We start from the raw sequence: 24,186 nt of genomic DNA on the forward strand, positions 1-24,186 counted from the left end.
AGCTGACATCTAATGAGACCTAAAGTTAGGGATAGTTTTAGAGAAAAGCTCTGACAAAGATTTACAATATTGCCATCACCATTTAAATAAAAACGAAATAAAAAGCTAGATGCCCTCTTGAATAGCAACAAGGTCATCTTAGTTTTCAGGATGGGTAAAATGCCACTTTCATCAGAAGTAGCTGAGAACTTCATATTTTGAACTGATGATGAAAATAGTTAAATTTGGAAAGGGTAAAGGAAATTGGAAAAGTCAATCATTCCTTTGAAAACATAAAAGATTCATTCAGTCTGTGTGAGAACCTTGCCAATGTTCATTTTAAAGAGTCAAAAATTGCTTTATACGAAAGTTTCTCTCAAAATTACAATTTCTAAATAAAATGTTATTAAGTTTTTTGTGTGTGTATGTTTACATGTGACAGATAATGCCCAGTTGTAACTAACCTAACTAACCCCATGGTACTACAGCCCTGAAGGGTTTTGGCCTACCTAACGACTGCTGCTCAGCCCGAAGGCCTGCAGATTACAAGTGTCATGAGGTCGGCACGACGAATCCTCTCAGTCGTTATTCTTTGTTCTCTAGACCAGGGCCATTATCTTACCATCAGATAGCTCCTCAATTCTAATCATGTAGGCTGAGTGGATCTCAAAACAGCCCACAGATCCAGGTAAAAAAATCCCTGACATGGCAGGGAACCAAACCCGGAGCCTCTGCGTAAGAGGCAGGCATGCTACCCCTACACCACGGGGCCGGCAATGCCCAGTTGTGGTCAGGATGAAAATTACGGTAATCTTGCTAATTCCAGGGATAACCTAGCAAGTAAATTGTATAGTTCAAGAGCCTTTGATAATTGCTATAGCTCTTACTTTTGTGAACTCTAGAAAATGCGGAGGTAGAATTTAACTACTATTATATTTTCCCCTTTCACAATATCATTTACAAATTTCTAATGATTGTGTTTGAAAATAAATCATCATCTTGGTCAGCCACACTGATTAGGTCCCCAGCAAACATCACTCATGTTTCTTCCTGTTCAAGTGTCAATATTTTTGGGACCAGCTTCTGTTCACATTTTTGTGATATATCTCTGCTGATATTTCTTCAATTGTTCTTCACCTGTCATCTCTCACATCATCATGCACACACTGACCACTTGCTTCAGTTGTCATGACTGAAGTTCGATCACTGTACAAATTGAAGACAATCAAAGATAATACTTGCATGGTCTTAACAAAAATGTTTCTGCCAGGCATAAACCTGCATTTTTTCATTGCTACTTCACCATAAGCTTCTCTCTGTCTCTGTCCCTGAAGAAGATTTATGTAACAAAACACAAAATTTGTTATTTGAACATTGGTCTGTACCTGATATTCTCAAATGCAATGGACAATTAACACACAAACAATGAAAGAAGTTGCCATACAGAGACAACAATGGACATGAACATGAAATTTATACATAAGCAACATTATAGGTGCTAAAATAAACTTGTATCCTCATCCTGAGGTGGTGCAGTTCTTTTTTTAGGCACACCCCCAATAGAGGTGAGCTGTATGTACCATTTTAGCCACAAAACAGCCCTCCTGTCATTCTTAAATCTCTGGCAGTACCAGGAATCAAACCCATGACCCCGAGGATGGTAGTTAATAGTGCTAACCGTTATGTGACAGAGGCAGACGTCATAAAAGCTGCCAAAAATAAATGCAAAATTATCCCAGATAGCATTATTCATTTCAGCAACAAAAGAGAAATTATTCAGGAAACTTTTTGAACCTTCTAGTAAAAAAGTCAAACATTTATTATAGTTGTTTATTCATACCTTCTTCTTTTCTGAGACAAAAGGGAGGAATACATTCTCTATAATTCCTCCCATCTCAATATGGCAGTGCTTTCACTTTTTTAAATTTCTTTGTTACAATTTAGTTTATGTCGTGTTGACACAGATAGATGAAATGGCAGTAATGGGATAGGAAAGGACTGGGAGTGGGAAGAATGTTACAGTGGCCTTATTTTTGGTACACCCCTAGCATTTGCCTGGTGTGAAAATGGAAAACCACAGAAAACCATCTTCATAGATGCCGACAGTGGGGTTCGAGCCCACTACCTACTGAATGCAAGCTGACAGCTACGACACCCAAACCATGCAGCCACTTGCTCGGTAGTTTTGTCCAGAATGATCATGAAGTTCTCTTTTAACAATATTTCCTGTCAGTGCAGTTCTTCTTTGGTTTTTGAGCCAATTACTGCATACTCAAGGGCAAGAATAATTTTACATCTATTGGCATAACACTAAAGAGTGAGAAGTTGATTCAACTCTAAGTAGCAATAAGATGTCTGAAGGATTATTTTGGATGTAGTGTATTTTATGCCAGGATGTTGTCAAATAGTGCCAGAATAATGGCATATAGTTGATCATGTTTCTTATTACATGAATACTTGCTTGATCATTCTGTTGAAAGCTTTCAGTGATTAGTGAATTGAATGTGAAATATGCCTTTTTCTTTAAGGTATGCATGTCAAGCAACAGGAAACTACCTGACTCTTCATTTTCCTAGTATGCTTCTTCAGTGCAGTCTAGGCTACACATGACAGCTGTTGCTAGGTCTGTTGAGGATTCAACAAGCCTGCCCCCCCCCCACACACACACACACAAAAACGGGAATGTCACAGCAACATTCATTATCAAAGTATTTATTTCTGGTGCATACGAGCACGATTCGTAACAACAGCTGTACGAGAGGTTTGGAAAGACCACCGTGTGCGCAGATGATGGCTGTAGCAGCTATGCATGCAACCTACTCGCTGATGGAAAGCCAGCCAAGGACATATGATGTAGCCATTGAACATTCGATTCCTTCCATCTCATGATTCCCAGAACCGAGTGTGATACAAAAATTTCAATTACATCATAGTGTAGCCCATAACAGCAGAGGGAAGAATATCAAATTTCATCAAAATTGGCGGTGGGATAACCGAGAAATTGAAGATAGAACATTGACGAATCAGAAGCCACGATGCCTGGACTACAGGTATAAAAGGAGGTAGTTGAGTTAGCTTAGATCAGTATCTGTGTGTATTCCCAACTGCCTTGGTGTGGGGGCTAGCTGCGGAATATATCAGTCAGAGATCGTTACTCTGTTCGGCAGACTGCCGACGGTAGTTGTGTTTACGGAAAGTACAAGGGTTCACGACTGTGGACGTACAAATTTCTATGTGTCAAAGGTGGAAACTTGAACTCTATTTTTATGCGAGATAGGAAGTGATATAATAATTTGAGTCGTCAACAGCTGGTAGACTTGTGTATTAAAACTTGAACAGTTCGAGTAATTAACATTCTTGAGAATGGGACTAATTTCTCCAAGCAAATAATCATTAATTATTATCAACTGGCATAAACTGGGTGGACTCGCCACATAATAGTTTATTACGAGTAACTAACCTCATGTTTTAATCTGTATTGAAAGTCTGTTTAGTTACAATAAACAATGTTTTATTATCAACCACCTATTCAATACATTAAATGTTATTAAATTTAGAGTTTCACCATTAATATAAAGTTATAAGCGGGACATGTTTTGCTCCCTTATAGAACATCATCAGCCAATCTAGAATCTCAAAGGTTGGTTTATGTTTACAACTAATGGCTTAAAAACTATTTGTACATTTTACAATCTTAAACTTACTTTACTAATATCATAGAAGGCAGAATCATTGGTAGCATTCCTTATTAACTAGAACTTAATAGTGGAAAAGTTGATAAAAATACATTCATTAAAAATTATGGTAGAATAAGTTTGTTCTCAAATATTTACAAACATTTGGTATGTCTAAAATCTTGAAGAATTACCTGTGATTCAGTCTTAAGAACTTATGATTAGGTCATAGGTATTTAAAGTTTAAAAATGTGAGATCTGGCTAGAAGTTTATGTTATCCTTTGAGGATAAGAGTCCATGAAATTCTAAGATTTCGTCATCTTGTTGATTGTAACATGTGACAGGTTAAACTTTAGTCTTTACGAAGTTTGATTTTTTGTTGTCATTTGACACTGGTGATATTGTTGATTGAGTATGTATTTGTTGACATCAATGACCAAAGCTTTGAAGCAATGAATTAAAATGGAGCATAGTTAAAAAGGACGTGATTCGACGAAGAATGTAGCTACAAGTTGTTAAATAGGCTATCACTTGTTGGAATGTCCTACGCTCCATTTTAATTCATTGCTTCAAAGCTTTGGTCATTGATGTCAACAAATACATACTCAATCAATAACATCACCGGTGTCAAATAACAATAAAAGTTCAAACTTCGTAAAGAGTAAAGTTTAACCTGCCACATGTTACAATCAACAAGATGACAAAATCTTAGAATTTCATGGACTCTTATCTTCAAAGATTAACAAACTTTTAGCCCGATCTCATGTTTTTAACTTTAAATACCTATGACCTAATCATAAGTTCTTGAGATTAAATCACAAGTCATTCTTCAAGATTTTAGGCATACCAAATGTTTGTAAATATTTGTGACCAAACTTATTCTACCATAATTTTAAATGAATGTATTTTTATCAACTTTTCTACTATGAAGTTCTAGTTAATGAGGAATGCTACCAATGATTCTGCCTTCTATGATATTAGTAAAATAAGTTTAAGATTGTAAAATGTACAAATAGTTTTTAAGTCATTAGTTGTAAACATAAACCAACCTTTGAGATTCTAGATTGGCTGATGATGCTCAATAAGGCAGCAAAACATGTCCTGCTTATAACTTTATATTAATGGGGAAACTCTAAATGTAATAACATTTTAATGTATTGAATAGGTGGTTTATAATAAAACATTGTTTATTGTAATTATACATAATAGTTTATTTCTGTGTCATTGTACATATTCAGGGACATGATAGTTCAGTAACAAATGAGACCATTTGACTCATGTCAGTCTTTTTTTTTTTTTTTTTTTTTTTTTTTTTTGCTAGTTGCTTTACGTCGCACCGACACAGATATGTCTTACGGCGACGATGGGATAGGGAAGGGCTAGGAGTGGGAAGGAAGCGGCCGTGGCCTTAATTAAGGTACAGCCCCAGCATTTGCCTGGTGTGAAAATGGAAAACCACGGAAAACCATTTTCAGGGCTGCCGACAGTGGGATTCGAACCTACTATCTCCCGAATACTGGATACTGGCCGCACTTAAGCGACTGCAGCTATCGAGCTCGGTTGTCAGTCTTTTGGAACGAACTGCATCATAATAATTTTTAAAGAATGTGTCATTTATTTGCTGGACAGTGTTAATTTCTTTCCTTCGAACTATGTTGATCACGTTATAATCATGCCTTTTAGGTTCATAAGACTGTGCCTTAGTGACAGAATTTATTTTGTTAAAACTGTGCTTTAATAATAGAATTTATTTTTATGAATCTGTGCCTTGGTGACAAAATAGACTTGAAGTTTTTGGACTGTGTTCGCTAAGTGGGCTTGGTGCACTAGAACAGTGCATCGAACGACAATCGTTTCGTTTGTGTTGAACTGTGTTAATCTTCTTCTTTCATTTTGAACTCTGGAACTTGTAAATTCTACGAACTGTGTTGAGTAGTAATATTCAGTGAAGGTACAAATTCACAAAATGTGCAGAGCAGTAAAGAAGCATCGTACCAGACCTTACTGACATTCTGTACGATGCCTATACACTTCTTTAATCTTCATAGGACCGAAGTGAAATTAAATGCTAAATCAATAATTCCACATTGCACGTAATCGATTATCAGGCGTCAGACTCTTGGGTTCGATCCCGATCCTCATTGGACCTTCAAGACCTGTCAACAGCTGTTGGATAACATGGTGCCATGGTGCTGAGAGGAGATCCATGGTGAGGGGAAGGAGTCCGGTTACGCGGGATATCGCCGACGCGGATGCCGAGACACAGCGTCACTCCCTATAGCCGGTTCACATCTGAGACCCGCTGTAACTTGCTTCTCACCACACTACTGTGCGTGTTATCCAACTTTGATGGCCTTGTCTTTTGAAAGGAATATTCATAAGAACTAAGCTGTCAATATGGTGGTCATGCAGCACAGATCTTTGCCACTCAACAGGCTATCTCAGAAGCATTAGATTCCTTCTACCAGAAATGCTTTATTTTTTGAAAGGAATTTTCATCAGAATTAAAGCTATTCTGAGGCCCGAGTTCAAATCTCCCTCAGTCAGTACACTGAAGCTACCAGCTACCAGCACTGCATGTCATATTTTCAAGAAATTTCATTCAAATTTTAACATTGAAGACATTTTTTACAAGAAGAGATGGACAGTTTTATGTAAATAGTATTTATTGTCTTTACTGTATTCTCAAACAGTTTTTAAAGGACATGGGTTCTTCCATTTTTTAAATTATTAGACAGCAACAGTGAGTACCGTAATCTGTTACGAGACGTTATGGCTGAAGAAGTCTTAAACTAGACGAAACATGTTCCAAATTATGTTTATATATTTTAATATTAAATAGTTTTCACTTGTAAAGTGAAGTGTATTGATTGGGTGGACCATTAAACCTAACACTAGTTCTTAATTTAAAGTGTATCAATAAGGATCTATATGATGAAGTTTGTAAATTGTAAAATTGGGACAGATGTGTGTCAGAATCCGGCTCCAGGTCCCTTTTGTTTGAGTACTGTTAATGCAGAGAATGTTCAAAACAACTTAATTCGAGTGGTGTATGAACAGAACTAAGAAGAGGGATATAACTAAGTGCATGGTGGAATTATTCGATGATTTTTGAACAATAATTTGAACTTGTAAAATTATTATTATTATTATTACTTCCGTCGCCCGAGACAAAGAAGGGAGATGAGTATTATTACAAGCATCACTATGAGCAGTGATACAGGGGTTAATTCAGAGTCGTGCTATCAATAAGCTGTACGATACGATTAAAAATATACCCTGTATTAATCCATTTGATTCCGAGACACTGAATCAAAGTTCGGGTCGATTAGTGCGTGGTGACGCAGACGAATGGAACAGGTATATAACTATGTGTGTATCTGTGCCACAGATAATGAAGATTTCCAGTGCCTAGAACTATGGAGTTTTTCTGTAGCAGTCGCAGGCAGCAGATGGAATCAACAGCTATCGACGTGGACATGAGTCAACACTAAACCGAGGTGTCATCGAGGGACAATAAGGCTCAGTAATACCATTCTATTATGCATGACATGAGGGGTACGGAGATTTCGTTTTATAATGCTGTAGCTATTAATTGATAGGGATTCTTAGTTAGTTAAATTGTAAATATGCAAGGGCATGGCACAGAGTTTATTTTAGTAACAAATCTGACTGACTTAATTTGTAGATATGGGAAAATTTGTTTGTGGGAAGGTTTTCCTTTTGCATTTTATTTAGGGAATACTGCTAGTATCCCTTGGGGTTACTTTTCTGTGTAGTTGATTTGAATATAATGGTGAGTATCATTAGTTCTTGGGATTGCTCATGTAAGAGGGGCTAGTACTCAACTGGCTAACCTATCATGAATGCTAAGTAATATCAGTATATATTATCCTGCATGAAAGAAGAAATGTTACTGTGGAATCACCCAAAGAGCCCAAGCGACGACCTCCAATGAAATATATAGCTAGGTCCCATTTTTTAAAAAATTGTGAACGACTATAACATGAGTTTTCGATAACAATAGGACCTTAATTACACTTTGAATTGTGTCAAGTTACAATTGTGCTTGTTTGTAATTATCGTGAGAGATTCCATCATCATGAAGTCACGTAAAGTAAAGAATTAGTGACCGTGTAAGTCACGGAGGCCCATCAGGTAGAGATTAGGCCCATTTTAAAAGATTAATATTAATAATGAATGAAAAAGCGTGTTGTGTTGTTTAGATTTCTGTGTCGGCTGGGTTACGAACGGTCCAGTTGCGTGTAAGAGTGTGTGGAGCAAATGAATTGACCTGCTGAAAAATGCATCAGGCGATGATGTCAGAATGGAGTTGAAGGCAGGACTCATGGTGTGAATTTTCGAAGTCAGATTGTGGGTGGGCACATGTGAAGGCTTTTGAATTGAGAAATAAGAAATGAATTGTGAATTACCTTGTTGAAATGAGGGTGCTTATTTTATTAAGTGAATTGATGTATTTATATGATATTTAAAGGGACGAGATTGTTCTTCCCTTGACAGCAACAACTTATGTCCTGTTGGCACGCCTACGGAGGGTGAGTGACTGGGGACTTGTCTCTTAGTGTATGTGCCTTTGTATTTTTTTGTGCCTTCAACCCCACACCGTGAAATCGTGGTCCATTCTGTCACATGTAAAGGTTTCTAGTATTTGTTCCTGTGTGGAATGTTGATTGATTCATTTCCTCAGCCAACTTAAATAGAAGTCAGAAATCAATGACTCAGTTCTTTTTTTTTTTCTTTTTTTTTTTTTTTTTTTTTTTTTTTTCTGAATTGTTTTCATGCATATAAAATCATTAGTAGGGATTTCAGGATCCCTGCAAACATCAAGGATCCTGGGTTTGGCTCTGGGTGTGCAACTGGCAGCCTCACAAATGTTGGGACTGGTGATTAGTGTTTCACTGTGTTGTGTATATATTTCTGTATGTCTCAAGTGTTTTCTGTTTAATTGTGTTGTGATGTCATTCAGCGTCGTCATTGGTATTTACCAATGGTGCGACGGGCTCGTGTATATTCGGGTAGGGGTTCGATTGAACCCAAGGCATCTGAAGTTTGTATTTGTTTATGTTTATTATTTAAGGTTATTCCAGTGGGAAATCAGTTAATGTTAGATTAGGTGTCACTCAGATTTGTTATATTTGAGTATTATGGTGTTGTTTGCCCAGTAAAATTGGGAGTAGCTTCAGTTGTCAATACTTAATATTCCGTACACATGAAGTCACGAAATAGACTCTTTTTGAATGGTTATACTTGGTCTCATCCCTAAAGTTTGAACAATGATCAACAATCCAAAGTCGAACTATATGAAATTTGATTATGTATTCACCTTGTATATTTGCATCATTTTACATCATCATCAGGATTATAAAAAAAACCTTTGATTTTAAAATTTAAAATATTTTTCTCATTTGATTGTGATTATTTGACACCCATATTCTCCTACCTTTTATGCCACTAAGTCATTTATATATTTTTGATGCCCACTTGATTTTAACCCAGATAACGACTCTGTAGATTTATCGCCAGAGACTCTATCGGTAGGGGCCAGGTACAGTATTGACTGATCACCTAATAAAAGCAGTAAGTACTGTATTTTCTGCTTCAAGTGTCTGTGGTCTCAGACAACTGCTATTAATGTGAACTACTGGCCCGATAAAGGGCATTTGTAAAATTTATTGTGAGCTGGACCCCGGGGTTCAAGACCCATGTAATGTAAAGTTGTGATAGAAGCTATGGCTTCTGTATCGTTTCTACCACTTCAAATCATGTATAGGCTAGCCTTTTTTCTGCAAGTGTAAATTTATGAGACCTACGGGTCAGAATGAGGGCTATTTTAAAAAGGAAATTTACAAAATCAAATTTCTTCTAATATCATGTCATGTATGGCTATTACAAACAGGGAGTTCTCCTCCCAAAAAACTGGAAGTTTTCTCAGCTTAAGAGCATCCACATTGTAAAATTTTCTGAGCTTACAAGCTCCTCTTGTGTAAACATCAGAACTTCTAAGCTTAAGGTGATACTTTCCTTTGTTATACGCTCATTGCTGTTGTTTGAAAATATCAATCCATAGGAAAATAAATAAAGTTTTTCATTGATTTTTGTTAGGAATACTTGAAATTTGGGTTATTCTTTGTCCAGCCATTCACCCCTGATGCTCTTTTCCCTCTTTGGATAACATAAATTGCTGTATTATTATTATTATTATTATTATTATTATTATTATTATTATTATTATTATTATTATTATTATTACACACTATGTCATAAACAGGATACATGTTTAAATAAAACAACACAATAATAATAATAATAATAATAATAATAATAATAATAATAATAATAATAATAATAATAATAATAATAGTAATAATAATAATAAACTGAAATGGCATATGGCTCTTAGTGCCGGGAGTGTCCAAGGAAAAGTTCGGCTCACCGGATGCAAGTCTTTTATTTTGACGCCCGTAGGTGACCTGCAAGTCATAATGAGGATGAAATGATGATGAAGACGATACATACACCCAACCCCCGTGCCAGCGGAATTAACCAATTATAGTTAACATTCCCGACCCTGCTGGGAATCGAACCCGGGACCCCTGTGACCAAAGGCCAGCACACTAACCATTTAGCCACGGAGCTGGGTTTAGGGAATGATAAAATCCCACTATAAATTACTAAGGGAAGTTTATGTGAGAATTTACAGAAAGCAGAAGTATTTAATCAGCAGTATGTTAAGATAGTTAAACATAATGATAATATCCAGGTAGTGAAGGTGACCAATACTAGCAAAGTACAGAAATTGAGCTAGAAAACATAAGGATATTTACAATAAGGCATGAGAGTTGAAAGCTAGAAAAGCAGTTGGAGAGATAAATATACTGGGAATATACTAAAGGCAATTGGTTGGGATATAGTACCATATCTCAAGTATATAACTTGTTTGATTACTGTTTGCATGAAGGAGCTATGCCAAATGCATGAAGAGTCACTATAGTAGCCCCAATATATAAAGGAGGGGGTGTTTAACATAAAGTGAACAACTACAGGTCAATAAGCTTGAAATCTGCTGCTTGTAAGCTCTGGGAAAGAATTCTTTCTAATTATGTTAGACACACGTTTGCAAAATTACTGACTTGTTTGACGAAAGACAGTTTGGGTTAAGGAAAAGTTATTTCAATGAAGTTCAACTTGGAGGATTCTAGCAAGATATAGCAGATATTTTAGGTTCAGGAGGTCAAATAACTGTTTCACTATTGACCTATCCAAAGCTTCTGATAGGATATATCATGGGAGACAAATGAAGAAAATGTGCTCTATTGGACTAGACAAACAAGTGACCGAATGGCTTGCTACGTAGTGAAATAGAGAACTTGAAGCAGTAACTGATCCTATAGTGATTTAGATCAGAGTTCTGCAAGACAGTATTATTGGACCTTTATATTTTCTGGTGTGTATGTATGTATGTATGTATGTATGTATGTATGTATGTATGTATGTATGTATGTATGTATGTATGTATGTATGTATGTTCAGTACTCAGCCTGAAGGCTTGTTGGATCCTCAACAGCTCCACCATCAGCTGTCATAAATGGCCTAGGCATCACTGAAGAGGCGTATTAGAGAAATGAGGAGTGAGGTAGTTTCCTGTTGCTTTCCTCAACGAGCCAGAAGTTGCTATTACATATCAGTCACCAAGCCCACTAAAATGCATGCACCAATCGACCCTGTGAGCAACATTTTCACACCATTCATAACAGGGACTGGCTGCATAAGGAATGGCAATACTAGCATCGCTCATACCTCAGTCACTTTCATATTGTCAAAGCCAAGGATCGGACAGAGACAGATCAATGAAAGTAACAAAATTGCTCTAGCCTATACCAAATGACCTGCTACCCAGTCAAATCTATACCACTAGCATAGAGAAATGTCTTATCCACGTCAGTGGCGGCTTGTGGCAGAAACGTATGGTGAAAAGCTATAACCCGTTCTGTTTCGAGCGACAGATTTAGGAACTACGTGTTGTTTTTGGTTGTTTTGTACTCGTACCTTGTACCTGTGACTGGCGGAGGGTCCAGCACATGACCAAAAATGTATACAGACCGGAGCGCTGTGTAACGTCATAGCGCGGCAACCATGTGGCTGCCTTTGCTCTTCTACAATGCAAAGTAGAGATAAGATCTGACCGGGAGACTAACAATTATGGAGGTGCGGCACCCTCAAGAAGAGCTGAACATTTTGTCGTGTTTTCATTTACGACGCACAGCTGTTTACTGACACTAGAAACCAGAAAATTTATATTACCAACTGAAGGAAAAACCTATTTAAACATACATTTTCAATGAACTGTACAATATACAGTCTAGCATTTTCCTTTAGGACATCAGAGATCATATTTTGGTTTCTTTCCAAAGTCTTCAAATCTAGCTGGCATTTTATATATTCTGCAGAGTCTGAGTGCTTATGTAAAGAACGTGTTATGTTCAAAAGGGCTGAAAATCCTTCTTTATTCCAAACGTTATTTTGATTGCTACAAAGCAAGCAGAGCCAACAAAACAATTTCTGTAGAGCTGGAGAGGAGCACAACCATGGAAATTCCTTAAACTACGATCGTTTGAAACTAAGATTTACTGGAATGTTTCACTTCTTTTGTAGCAAAAATTTGCAGTGATTCAGTAGGGCGACCAAAACGTAGAACTTCATTCTGATCTTCGTTTCTCCAAACGTGAAAAAGGTGTTTCTAATAAAATACACACTATGTCATAAACAGGATACATGTTTAAATAAAACAACACAACACTACGAATGAACCACGATGCGTAAGTACTCATACTTCACACAGGATGACGCAGGGAAGACGAAACATTCCGATATATTAGGGCAACTTCACTTGCACATTCAGCTACGAGGAAAGTACGCGGATGACATCACAGTTGTCAAGGCAACTGCCAAGGCCAAATGGCACTTGGAAGGTAGAGCTAGCTGCGGAATCTCTCGTCCTCACTCAATCTCACGTGCCCTACTGTGGGTGGCCGACAGCCGGCACTTTCGTGAGTTCCCCTGGTTCTCATCAAGTGATGCGAGCTCTTGGTGCTCCAAATGCCGTACAAAAAAATGTTCTTTCCGTAAAACCAACAAATGTCATAAGAAAAATAAATTTTTTAAAATCATTCTAGTAAAAATAAATGGTGAAGTGGCACTTCACTTACTTCACCTGAAAAGCCGCCCCTGATCCACGTTCTAACTCAGCGTTCTAGTATTTAACTCTCGAAATATATGGGAACATATTCTTCCGTGGTTGGCTAAAGATTTATCGGCAGATAAAATCTTTAAAAAAAAAAAAAAGTCGCTAGCTCACTGTAAATAGCTATCTTCTGTTTCTTAATGTAGCTGCATATTACATAATCCTTAACCACACTCCTTTATTATGACTACTTCCTGATAGTAATATCCTCTCTTCCATCTTGTGATAACTCAGGTGATCTCTACCTCCTCTTCTTCTTCTTCTTCTTCTTCTTCTTCTTCTCCTTCCTCCTCTTCTACTGATGTTTCTTCTCAGAACTCATCGTATCAGGATCATCCAATATTGCCTCTTGACTCTGCTTGGCATTCATTGGCTCTCCTGCCTTTTTCCTATCTAGTGGTTACCTGATCATTTTCAATTCAGTCCAATCAGATGTTTCCCTCTTTCTCTTGGTAATAGACTCAGAGGTTGACTGCATTATGGATAGCATTGTAAGTCTTATCCAAGTTTTCCACTTGGTATATGTTATTCCCGAAGACTAACAATTCAACAGGGCCCAACAAACAGTGGTCCAAATTTCACATAAAACTTATTTGCAGGATCCGACACAGCTGACTTTCTGATTAGAACTAGTTCATTTAACCTCACAAGCTGATGGAATATCTTATTCCTTACTCTCAATAATCGTTTATCTACCTGTTTCCTTAGATGTTCCTTTTCCGGCTTACTATTTCTTCAGAAGCCTTTGTTACCATTCCTCAGATTCGAGAGATTTTGCCATGTGATTTGACTGTTTTCTGTTCTACCCATTATTTTATTTCATGAACCTCTTCTTGATTTTCCTCAACATTGGTTTCCAACAACTCAAATTTTTCTGGTATCTTCTCTTTGGCTATTCCCACTTGTAATATAATTTCTTTGTCCACTTGGAGTACGTTGTCACTTAGCCCTTTAAACTTCTTCACCCAAACTTGTTTCAAAGCTCCGACTTTATCTTTAGTCCCTTTAACCTCAATCCTAATTTGCCTATATCTTCGTGTGCCTTCATTTTGTATTCATCAAGATTATTCGTAAAATCTTGTTTGATCTGGGCTAATTTCCCATTAAACTCCTGACTCATAGTTGCGACTGAATGTGTAATTGTCTCATCTACTTCTGCCTTCATATTGGAAAAATTTAATTTCACTTCTATTTCCTTTTTAACTTCTTCCACTTACTACTATTCTGTTTACAAAGTTCATCTAAGATTTTACTTAAACGTTCGTGATTACTTTGTAGAGCTTCCTGATTCCTAATCACATGCTCCTCTAAACTCGCCTGCTTGATTTCAAGACCTTCCCTAAACTCAATCTGATCCTTCTTAAATTCAACTAAGGCTTTCTTAAAATTCTCTTCCAATTTGGCCTGTCCATCGGTAAATTTATCTTCTAATTTAGCATGGTTATTTGTAAGTTTCTCTTCTAATTTAGCATGGCTATTTATAACCTTCTCTTCTAATTTAACATGGCTTGATTTTAACATGAGTGGCTGCCTAGCCGAGGCGGTGAAGGTGTGCTCAGTTCGCCCCGAAGGACGTGGGTTTGAATCCCTGTCAGGAAGTTGTAAAATTTAAGAAACGAGTTTTCCACTTCTGGAGGTGCACATGGCTCCGAAGTTCACTCAGCCTACACCAGAAATGAGTACCGGGTTAATTCTTGTGGGCAAAAGCAGCAGGGCATAGAGTTAACCACTCTACCCCATCAAGTGCCGAGGTAAGCTAGGTTTTGACTGTCTATCTCGAAAATCAACTTGCGCAACTCTTCCATAATTATTTATATAAATGCATGCCATTAAGCTGAAGGGTTCAGCATCCAGAAATTAGCACAATAAACTACCCTCCATCATGAATAAATGAACAAATATCCTACCCCATGAGTCTTTTCTCTAACAGCTTTAATTCATTGTACAGAAATTTTAACCTGACTCAAATGCAAAAATCCAAGTCACCATCCATCATCAAGAAATTACCAAATAAATGATAACCCAACTAAGAGTGTCAAAATAACATTACCATAGATCAGACGTCATCACGTAGTTGCTCTAGGGAGCTGGTGTTACTTGCTCTGCTCAGGGCGGGTGTTTGTCACGTGACAAGAGAGCAGCAGTCAGGCGGGTTGCATACCGTGACTGTACTGTACTTGTGCCACTGGCCTTCAGTACATACTACGTTATGCACTTCCCTTACTTCTTCCCCTACTTGCCCGCTAAGGTGCTCTCGTTCCTCGAGAGCGGGGAGCAAACTGGCTCCGAAGGCATTTCGCTCTCGACTGACGATGCCTGCCATAGATGATCCATAGATAAAGCCTTCCAAAATGATATCTCCAAGGCAACTCACTTGAACCCACCCTTGCGATTCATATTGACACCACAGTTGGAAATGCTCTCCAAACAGAGCTTCCTATTTAACTTCAGTCTTTAAACCTTGAGCCAAACACATTGGTTGCCCAATAGAACGCACAAAGGCTGGGCGCCATTAAAAATGCCCCAAATGACCCTCTACCCAGTCAAATCTATACCGCTAGCATTGAAAAATGTCTTATCCACACTCTAACTAGGCGATCTAGTATTTAACTCTTGAAATATATGGGTGCAATATATATATGAATACATAGTATGAGTAAAGAATCAGAGATAAGGATTTTTGAAAATGATGTTATACTGTATAGAGGAATAAATAAGTTACAGGATTGTTAGCGACTGCAAAATGACCTCAACAATGTTGTGAGATGGACAGCACACAATTGGTATATTGGTAAGAGTAAGATTGTATTCTGCCCGAAGGCAGGTCCAAACCTCCGCAGAGGTGTGCCTGAACTGGAGTTTACGTATCGTAGGGTGGCCAGTTCCTTTCTGCTCCTCCATCCCCCCCCCAACAACAGCGCGTGGCAACCCATCCAAATCTTGACCATGCCTGGTGTTGCTTAACTTTGGAGATCTCACGGGATCCGGTGTTTCAACACGGCTATGGCCGTTGGTAGTATATTGGTAAATGGGGTGAAAATTCAGGTAGTAAGTTCCACCATGAGGAAACATGCTCTCAAATTTACTTACTGAGTTGATGGGGTGTAAAAACCTCATAGGGAACACTGTGAGTACCTAAGTGTTAAAATGAGGAAAGATCGTCATTGGGTTAATCACATTAACGAGGTTGTAAATAAAGGTTACAGATTTCTTCATATGGTTATGAGGGTATTTATGGCTGGTAGCAAGGATGTAAATGCCCCAGAGGAGTGTGCCAGGCTTCGGCAGCTGGCACATTTCCTATCCTCGCCGCTAGGTAGGGGCTTCATTCATTCCATCCCTGACCCGGTCAAATGACTGGAAACAGGCTGTGGATTTTCAGTAAGGATGTAAAGGAGAGAGCATATACAGGGTGTATCACAACTATGTCCGTTAGATCATTAGCCCAGAGGCTGGTTGGACCCTCAAATAGCACCACGAAAGGCGATGAAGTTATAGGAAATCCACAAAACTAAATGGCAGAAATCAAAATGAGGCATACTAAGCAAGATAAGGAGCGAGGTAGTTTACTATTGCTACTGACAAAAATTCAGGGATGCTTTCTGTGTTATGTTAAGAATAATGGTGCAATTGAATTGACTGGGAAAATTTTTCTTTTCGAGAAAATGAGGGTACTTTGTTACTTCCGTGCACATGATTCAAATTGACGAACTCGCCGTATTGGCTATGCCAGAGCACAAGCCGCTGCCGAGCTTCAGTGAAGAGAAGGGGAGGGAGGGGAAGTGGGGTGTATGATGGAGACAGAGATAGTGCTCCGCACGTATGCACAAGTTTCATCGTTCGACTCGCACAGGATTGTTCTTGTCTCTTAGAGGCAGTATCTATAGTTTACTTATTGAACAGCAGTAACAGCACACACTGTAATTAGGACACACTTCTCAGTCAAGGAATGCACAAGATTGATTCTTCTATCATCTGTTGGTCGCTGAATGAAGGAATCAACGAAGGAAATAGTATGCTCAATGTTTGGATTCCAGTAGATTTTCAATACCCTCCCACAATCCTACTTCAATGCACACCAGGCGAGTTGGCTTTGCAGTTAGGGGCGCGCAGCTGTGAGCTTGCATCTGAAGGATAGTAGGTTCAAGCCCCACTGTCGGCAGCCCTGAAGATGGTTTTCCGTGGTTTCCCATTTCTTTTTTTTTTTTTTTTTTTTTTGCTAGTTGCTTGACGTCGCACCGACACAGATAGGTCTTATGGCGACGATGGGACAGGGAAGGGCTAGGAGTGGGAAGGAAGTGGCCATGGCCTTAATTAAGGTACAGCCCCAGCATTTGCCTGGTGTGAAAATTGGAAACCACGGAAAACCATTTTCAGGGCTGCCGACAGTGGGGTTCGAACCTACTATCTCCCGAATACTGGATACTGGCCGCACTTAAGTGACTGCAGCTATTGAGCTGGGGCTGTACCTTAATTAAGGCCACGGCTGCTTCCTTCCCACTCCTAGCCCTTTCCTATCCCATCATCACCATAAGACCTATCTGTGCTGGTGCGACGTAAAGCAAAAAAAAAAACTTCAATGCACAGTTCACAAAGGTGTAGCAGTGACTTTGGGACTCTGTTCAGGATGTGTGGTATGTCATGCATTACCTCTGTCTCACACTTCCCAACCCTTCCCTCCTCTGATGCGCAGCAACAGGAAGCGGCTGGCTCTCTGGCATAGCAAATACGGCAAGTTCGTCAGTTTGAATCGCACGCCCGAAAGTAATATGGTAACCTCATTTTCTCAAAAAAAAAAATTTTTCTCTGCCAATCCGATTGCATCATCATTCTTAACATAACACGAAGAGCGTCCCTGATTTTCTTGCTGGTATAGTTCTGATACACCCTTAAGTCAATGGTAAGACCCCATTATAGTATGGTTCCAGTGGATGGGACCCTTACCAGGATTACTTGATTTGAGGAATGGAAAAGCTCCAAAGGAAAGTGGCACAATTTTGTTTTGGGTGATTTCCGACAAAAGGAAGTTTATAACATGTAAAAGAGTAGTGTTAAAAAAATGTTGTAAACATTGGGTTGGGAAGACTTGGGAGTAAGGAGATTTGCTTCTCGAGATGCTGCTCAAGCCATCAGTGGACAGGTAGTATGTAATGACATTAGTAGATGAATATGCTTGATGTAGCTTCTAAAAGTTGGAACGATCATAATACAAAGTTGGAATTCAAGAGGACAAATTGAGATAAATATTCCTTTATAGGAAAAGGAATTAGGGATTGGAATAATTTACCAAGGGAGATGTTTGATACATATCCAACTTCTTTAAAATTGTTTAAGAAAAGACTAAGTAAACAATTGATAGGGAATCTGCCACCTGAGCAACAGCCCAAAATTCAGAGTATAGGAAATGGCATAAAAGTTTTTCAACACTGAAAGACATAAATGATTTTGCCAAGAGGAAATCAGAGCTAAAATACCAATAACAGACACAAAGAAATGTAATGAAGAATGGAATGATTTTAAAGCAAGTCTGGTTGGTAGTGCAGATAAAATATGTGGAAGAACAAGCAGAAGATTTAGAGAGAAAAGAACATCTTGGTGGAATGATAAAGTGAAAGAAGCCATAATGGAAAGGAATAAAGCCAAAATGTTCTTGATGTGACTAAGTCTGACAGAAGAAGAGAGATGGAGAGATTGGAGAGATGGCAAACGAATATAGATACAGGAAGTTGGAAGTCAAGAGAATTGTATGGGAAGAAAAAGAGAGAAGTTGGGAAGAATTTACAACTAAACTGGAAGAAGACAGTAAAGGGAATATGAAAATGATATATGGAATAGTAAAAAGTAAAAGATCATAGAAAGAAGCAATTACAGCTCTGGAGACAGTAGATGGGAATATAGTTCGCAATATGAAAGATATCACGGATACAACAGGACAGTATTTTGATAAGCTCGTAAATTGCCCTAATGAGATCTCTGTTGATGATGTAGGACAGAAAACAATAGACAAAGATATCCCAATTACATGGACAGAAGGAGAACAAGCTCTCCATAAATGAGAACTGGTAGGTCAGCAGGAGCTGATGAAGTTACAGCTGACATGATTAAAGCTACTGGTCTGCCAGGAATACAGTGGCTGTATAGAGTTCTCAGAACAATATGGAAGGATAATGAAATACCTGAAGATTGGACAACAGGGGTGATAGTTCCTATCTTTAAGAAAGGGAGTATACGGAAAAGTGGAAATTACAGAGGCATTACCCTCTTATCACACGGCCTTAAAATTATGGAGATGATCATTGAAGCCAGAGTAAGGGATATATTAGAGCCTATCTTAGAAGAGGAACAACATGGCTTTAAGGCTGAAAGAAGCACAACAGATCTGATATTTGCTTTGAGGATGTTGGCAGAGAAACACTGGGAAAAAGAAAAAGGCCTGATTATTGTGTTTATGGACCTTGAAAAGGCGTATGATAATGTTCCTAAATCTACTATTTGGAAAAGTCTTAGAAAACTTGGTGTATTGGAGTACCTTATTAGGTAGATCCAAATGCTCTGAGTATATACTAATTGCAAAAGCTGTGTCAGTATTGGAGATGGTCACTCTGAATGGTTCAATACAACCAAAGGAGTACAACAGAGGCCTTATCACCCCTTCTATTCATAGCAGTTATGGATACCATTTTAAAGGAACTAAAAGGAGAAGGTAATAAAGATCTTCAGGCTCTGCCGTTTGCAGACAATGTGGCAATATGGGATGAAACAGAGGAGGGAGTGCAAAATAATCTGAATGCATGGTGTAAGAAGTTTGATGATTATGGAATGAAATTGAACCCATCAAAACAGTAGCATTGAAAATCAGCAGACATCTTACAGAAAGCAACATAAAAATACAGGACCACCAAGTTGAAGTAGTACACCAATTCAGATATTCAGGAAGAATAATGGCTAGTAATAACAGAACTGAGATAGAAATAACAAACAGAGTAACGAAAGGCTTTAACTTTTACAGTATCGTTAGACACCTACTATGGGATGAGAAGGTCTCACAAAGAACAAAAATGACCCTGTACAAGTAATATTTCATTACCATCCTTACATATTCTCTGGAAACCTGCACACTAACATCAAAGGATTGTAATAGGATTCAAGCCTGTGAAATGAAATTTCTTAGACCTGCCCTCCAAAAGACACGACTTGATCACGTGAAAAATGATGAGATCCGATCTAACCTAGGTCTAAATGAATCGATGGAGGAAAGACTTAGGTCATCTAGACTTAAATGGTTTGGGCATGTTAAACGAATGAATAGCACAAGGTTACCATGTGCTTATTTGGAAAAGAGAATAACAGGTAGAAGACCAGCTGGAAGACCAAGAAGAAGATGGATGGACCAACTGAGGGAAAATGTGGAGAGAAGAGATGGAATTGGGAATCTGTCACGGACAACAATATCTTTTTGAATAGGCAACTTTGGAAGACGCTCGTTTTCAAACACCCTACCCGGCTCGTTGGAAGGACAAACCGATGATGATGATGATGATTAATGGTCTTATAACTGGCTTAGTAACGTATCATGATTGTGGCAAGTAGTGATTCTTTATTGACTCAAAACTGAGTACGAAAGTGGTTCTGTTCTGCAATAGAAGTACATCTCCCTCAGCTCTCTTCATGATGTAGGTTCAAAAGAAGCATATGTTGTAATGAACAGAAGTCCGGCTCCATGGCTAAATGGTTAGTGTGCTGGCCTTTGGTTACAGGGGTCCCAGGTTCGATTCCCGGCAGGGTCGGGAATTTTAACCTTACTTGATTAATTTTGCTGGCATGGGGGCTGGGTGTATGTGTTGTCTTCATCATCATTTCATCTTCATCACGACGTGCAGGTCGCCTACGGGAGTCAAGTCAAAAGACCTGCATCTGGCGAGCCAAACTTGTCCTCGGACACTCCCGGCACTAAAAGCCATACGCCATTTCATTTCAATGAACAGAAGTCTTCAATTTAACTATGAAAAATATTCTTGACAAATATGCAGTGATCTGAAGAGATTAAGGTTACTTCTAAGACTGTATTTGCCACTCACATCAATTTGTGCCCCAGTAAGCACCAAATTTACTTCATAATATTGTGGGTAAAATTACAGGGTAAGGGTTTAAATAAAATTAATTTACAATTCTGAACAGGAAGCCTGATATTACACCTTGTTCAATGTAATTACTTACGAGAGTCACTTCGTTACTAATGCCTCCAGTTTTCACAGTGTAACATTATACTTTCAAGTCTTGAGTTTATCTCGTATTCCACATCATATACATGCAATTAGTCAAAGTGGAATGATACGTCCTTCTCTTGTATGTATTCTATAAATATTATATACCAGTATCAATATGATTATAAAAAAATCCCATGAGCATGATGTTTCCTTGAGGAATCTCTCCTTTTTACTTAAAAGTTAAAAGTGATGTACAACATGATCAAAGTCAATGGAAAATGGCAGGGAAATTAATCAGAATTAGCAAGATGGTAGATATGGGCTGTCTTTGACATACTAGAAAAGGTTTTGTTAAGATCTTAGGCCTTACACATTCAATTAAAGCCTTGAATATCTGTCTTTTCCAAACCATACATCACATTTATTTTGTTGTAGCTTTGCCACTTTGCATGCCATAGACTACTTGATACTGAATATTGTTTGAAATGAAGGCATCAGCTTCCAAGTAACCCTTTTAGCTTATAAAAATATCAGAATAATAGACACATCACTTACAATTGACATCAGTGTTAATACATAATCCTTCAACTCAGAACCATGGTATTCTGCCATCTTCTTGTCTGCAACAACCATAACTTCTACAACATATTCTCTGCGTTTTGGTCGTTTCTTTCTACCGTTACGGCTATAGTGAGGAGCGGCACGCTTTGAACGTTCATTGATTGGAGCATGCCACTCATCCTTATGTGATGTTGATTCCTCACCTGCTTGGAGTCACAAAAAAGAAAAAAAAAACAATTTCAGATGATTCTGAAGCAAAATTCATTATAAAGGTGTAAAATTTTATTTATCATGTAAATGATGTCACTACTTATCAGCTGATACTGTCTTTTCAAAGCAATTAGAAGATTTACTAGATTTACCTCTCTTTCACTTTAAATATTACTGTTAGTGTGAATATTGAAACAAATACTTCTTTAATGGTATTTCACACACCATTAAGTAGATTCCATGAGCATGAAGTTCAGTTATTTCTTGCTGTTGGTTTTATGATGTACCAACACAGACAGATCTTGTGATGATGATGGGATAGGACAGGGCTAAGACTGGGAAGGAAGCAACCATGGTCTTAATTAAAGTACAGCCTTGGCAACTGCTGACAGTGGAGCTCAATGCAAGCTATAAGCTGTATGCTCTGAACTATGCAGTCACCTCATACTACTACTACTACTACTACTACTACTACTACTACTACTACTACTACACATTTGGTCCTCTAAAGATCACACAGAACCATTAGTTAGTACCGGTATTAGTCTTGTTCTTAATATCTTCCCAAAACTTCCTTATCCTCTCACAATGGGTCTGTCGTCTTTCTTGTGTCCACGCATTTTTAAGTTTCAAATTTCTTTCTATTGGTTCCTTGGTTGTGAACTTCTACGAGTTGATTTTCTGTCTATATACAGTCTCTGCTGTTGTCAGTGGATCAATATTGACATATGCAAGCCCCTTTTGCATGTCTACTAGCCATCATAGTTCGATTTGTTGGGTTCCACTGATGTAGATGAAGAGTTTCTGTTCAATCGCGGGACATCCATTCGTGCTACGAGGGTTGGGACAAAAGACATAGCAACTATTCTTTTTCTTGAAGATACCAGTCCAGTTGGAAAATGTGACATATACAGACGAAAGGACAAGGTGTTAACTACATGTGTGGACAATGAATAGCACTGAAATATCGTAACACACTAATTTATTATTGTAGTATACAGGGCAATACGGCCTTCCTGGTGCAAAAGAATGACAACACAGTACACATAAAGTTGACATGACAAACCTGGGCCTAAAGACTCTCAAAGTAGTCCCCTGCTACTAACACTACACGCTGCCAACGATGTGGGAGGCGATGAATACCATCAGTCTCAGCATTTGACGCACTATGTGTGAATCGGGTCGCCTGTTGGCGCACAGCATTAGCAATGTCCTCTCATGTTGCAAACCACGTACCACGTAGTGGTTCCTTAATCTTTCGAATGAGATCAAAGTCACAGGGCGAAATGTCGGGAGAGTACGGTGGGTGCTCCAATTCTTCCAATCCCCAACGTCGCAGTAGCTGCCCTACACACTCTGCTTTATGTGGTTTTGCATTGTCATGCAGGATTATTGCACTGTCCACAAGATCCGGACGTTTCTCCCCAACGCCACATCGTACCTGTCGCACCAGGAAGTCCCGGTAGTACTGTGCGGTCACTGTTCTGCCATGTAGAACAAAGTGGCAAACAGTGACACCCCTGACGTCATACGCGACGATCACCATCAATTCGACTGGGGAAGGATTCTGACGGACCATCTGCCTCCTTGGTGATCCAGCATGTCTCCACTCCGCGGACTGACGTTTCAGTTCCGGTTCGTATGCCCTGGCCCAAAATTAATCGATGGCGATTATTCGTGACAAGAATTGATCGCCATCCTGTTGCCAGCGTGCAAGGTGGTCGGAGCATATTGCATAGCGCACCCACCTTTGAACTTCCGTCAGTGCATGCGGTACCCACCACGATGCAATTTTGCGCAGTTGCAGCTCATTATGCAATATCCTGTGGACGGTGCGTTTCTTGATGCCATTTGCCCTCTCTAACTCCAGTAGCGTCCATCGTTTGTCTTCATCCAGGAGCTGCTCGATGACGGCATGTGCCACTTCGGTCGGCACACTGACAGGCCATCCCGAACGTTGCTCATCACTGGTTGACACACGTTCTTGCTGAAACTTTCCTACCCACCGTGCTACTATACAGTATGGTAGGGCATTATTCCCAAGGGCTTCCACTAATTCACTGTGACATTCCATCGCATTTCTCCCTCGGAGAATGGCTATTTTGATGTAAACGCGCTGCTCAACACAGGTTACTTCCATCTCGCACGACACTCACCAACTGACTGATTTCACAGCCCTCGCTGCACTACTAGCAGCTATCACAGAGCCATCTATTGTTCTGCATACATGCCATGCCTGCAGAACTTCCACATGACACATATACGTTTGTGATCCGTTCACATATCTACGAG

General features: G+C 38.8%; 1 protein-coding gene across 3 annotated transcripts in view; it reads right to left on the reverse strand.

Annotated features, from left to right (window-relative positions):
• The window catches only part of LOC136864326 (A disintegrin and metalloproteinase with thrombospondin motifs 4), a 644,921-nt gene that overhangs the window by 249,958 nt on the left and 370,777 nt on the right, over positions 1-24,186 (reverse strand). For 2 of the 3 annotated variants that reach the window (XM_067141157.2, XM_067141159.2), the window contains exon 7: positions 21,679-21,890. In XM_067141157.2, coding sequence (XP_066997258.2) covers positions 21,679-21,890 — 212 coding nt within the window. The remainder of the gene's footprint in view (positions 1-21,678; positions 21,891-24,186) is intronic. The other variant, XM_067141158.2, reaches the window with a different exon arrangement.

Source organism: Anabrus simplex, chromosome 2 (genome assembly GCF_040414725.1).
Source record: "Anabrus simplex isolate iqAnaSimp1 chromosome 2, ASM4041472v1, whole genome shotgun sequence".
Taxonomy (NCBI): domain Eukaryota; kingdom Metazoa; phylum Arthropoda; class Insecta; order Orthoptera; family Tettigoniidae; genus Anabrus; species Anabrus simplex.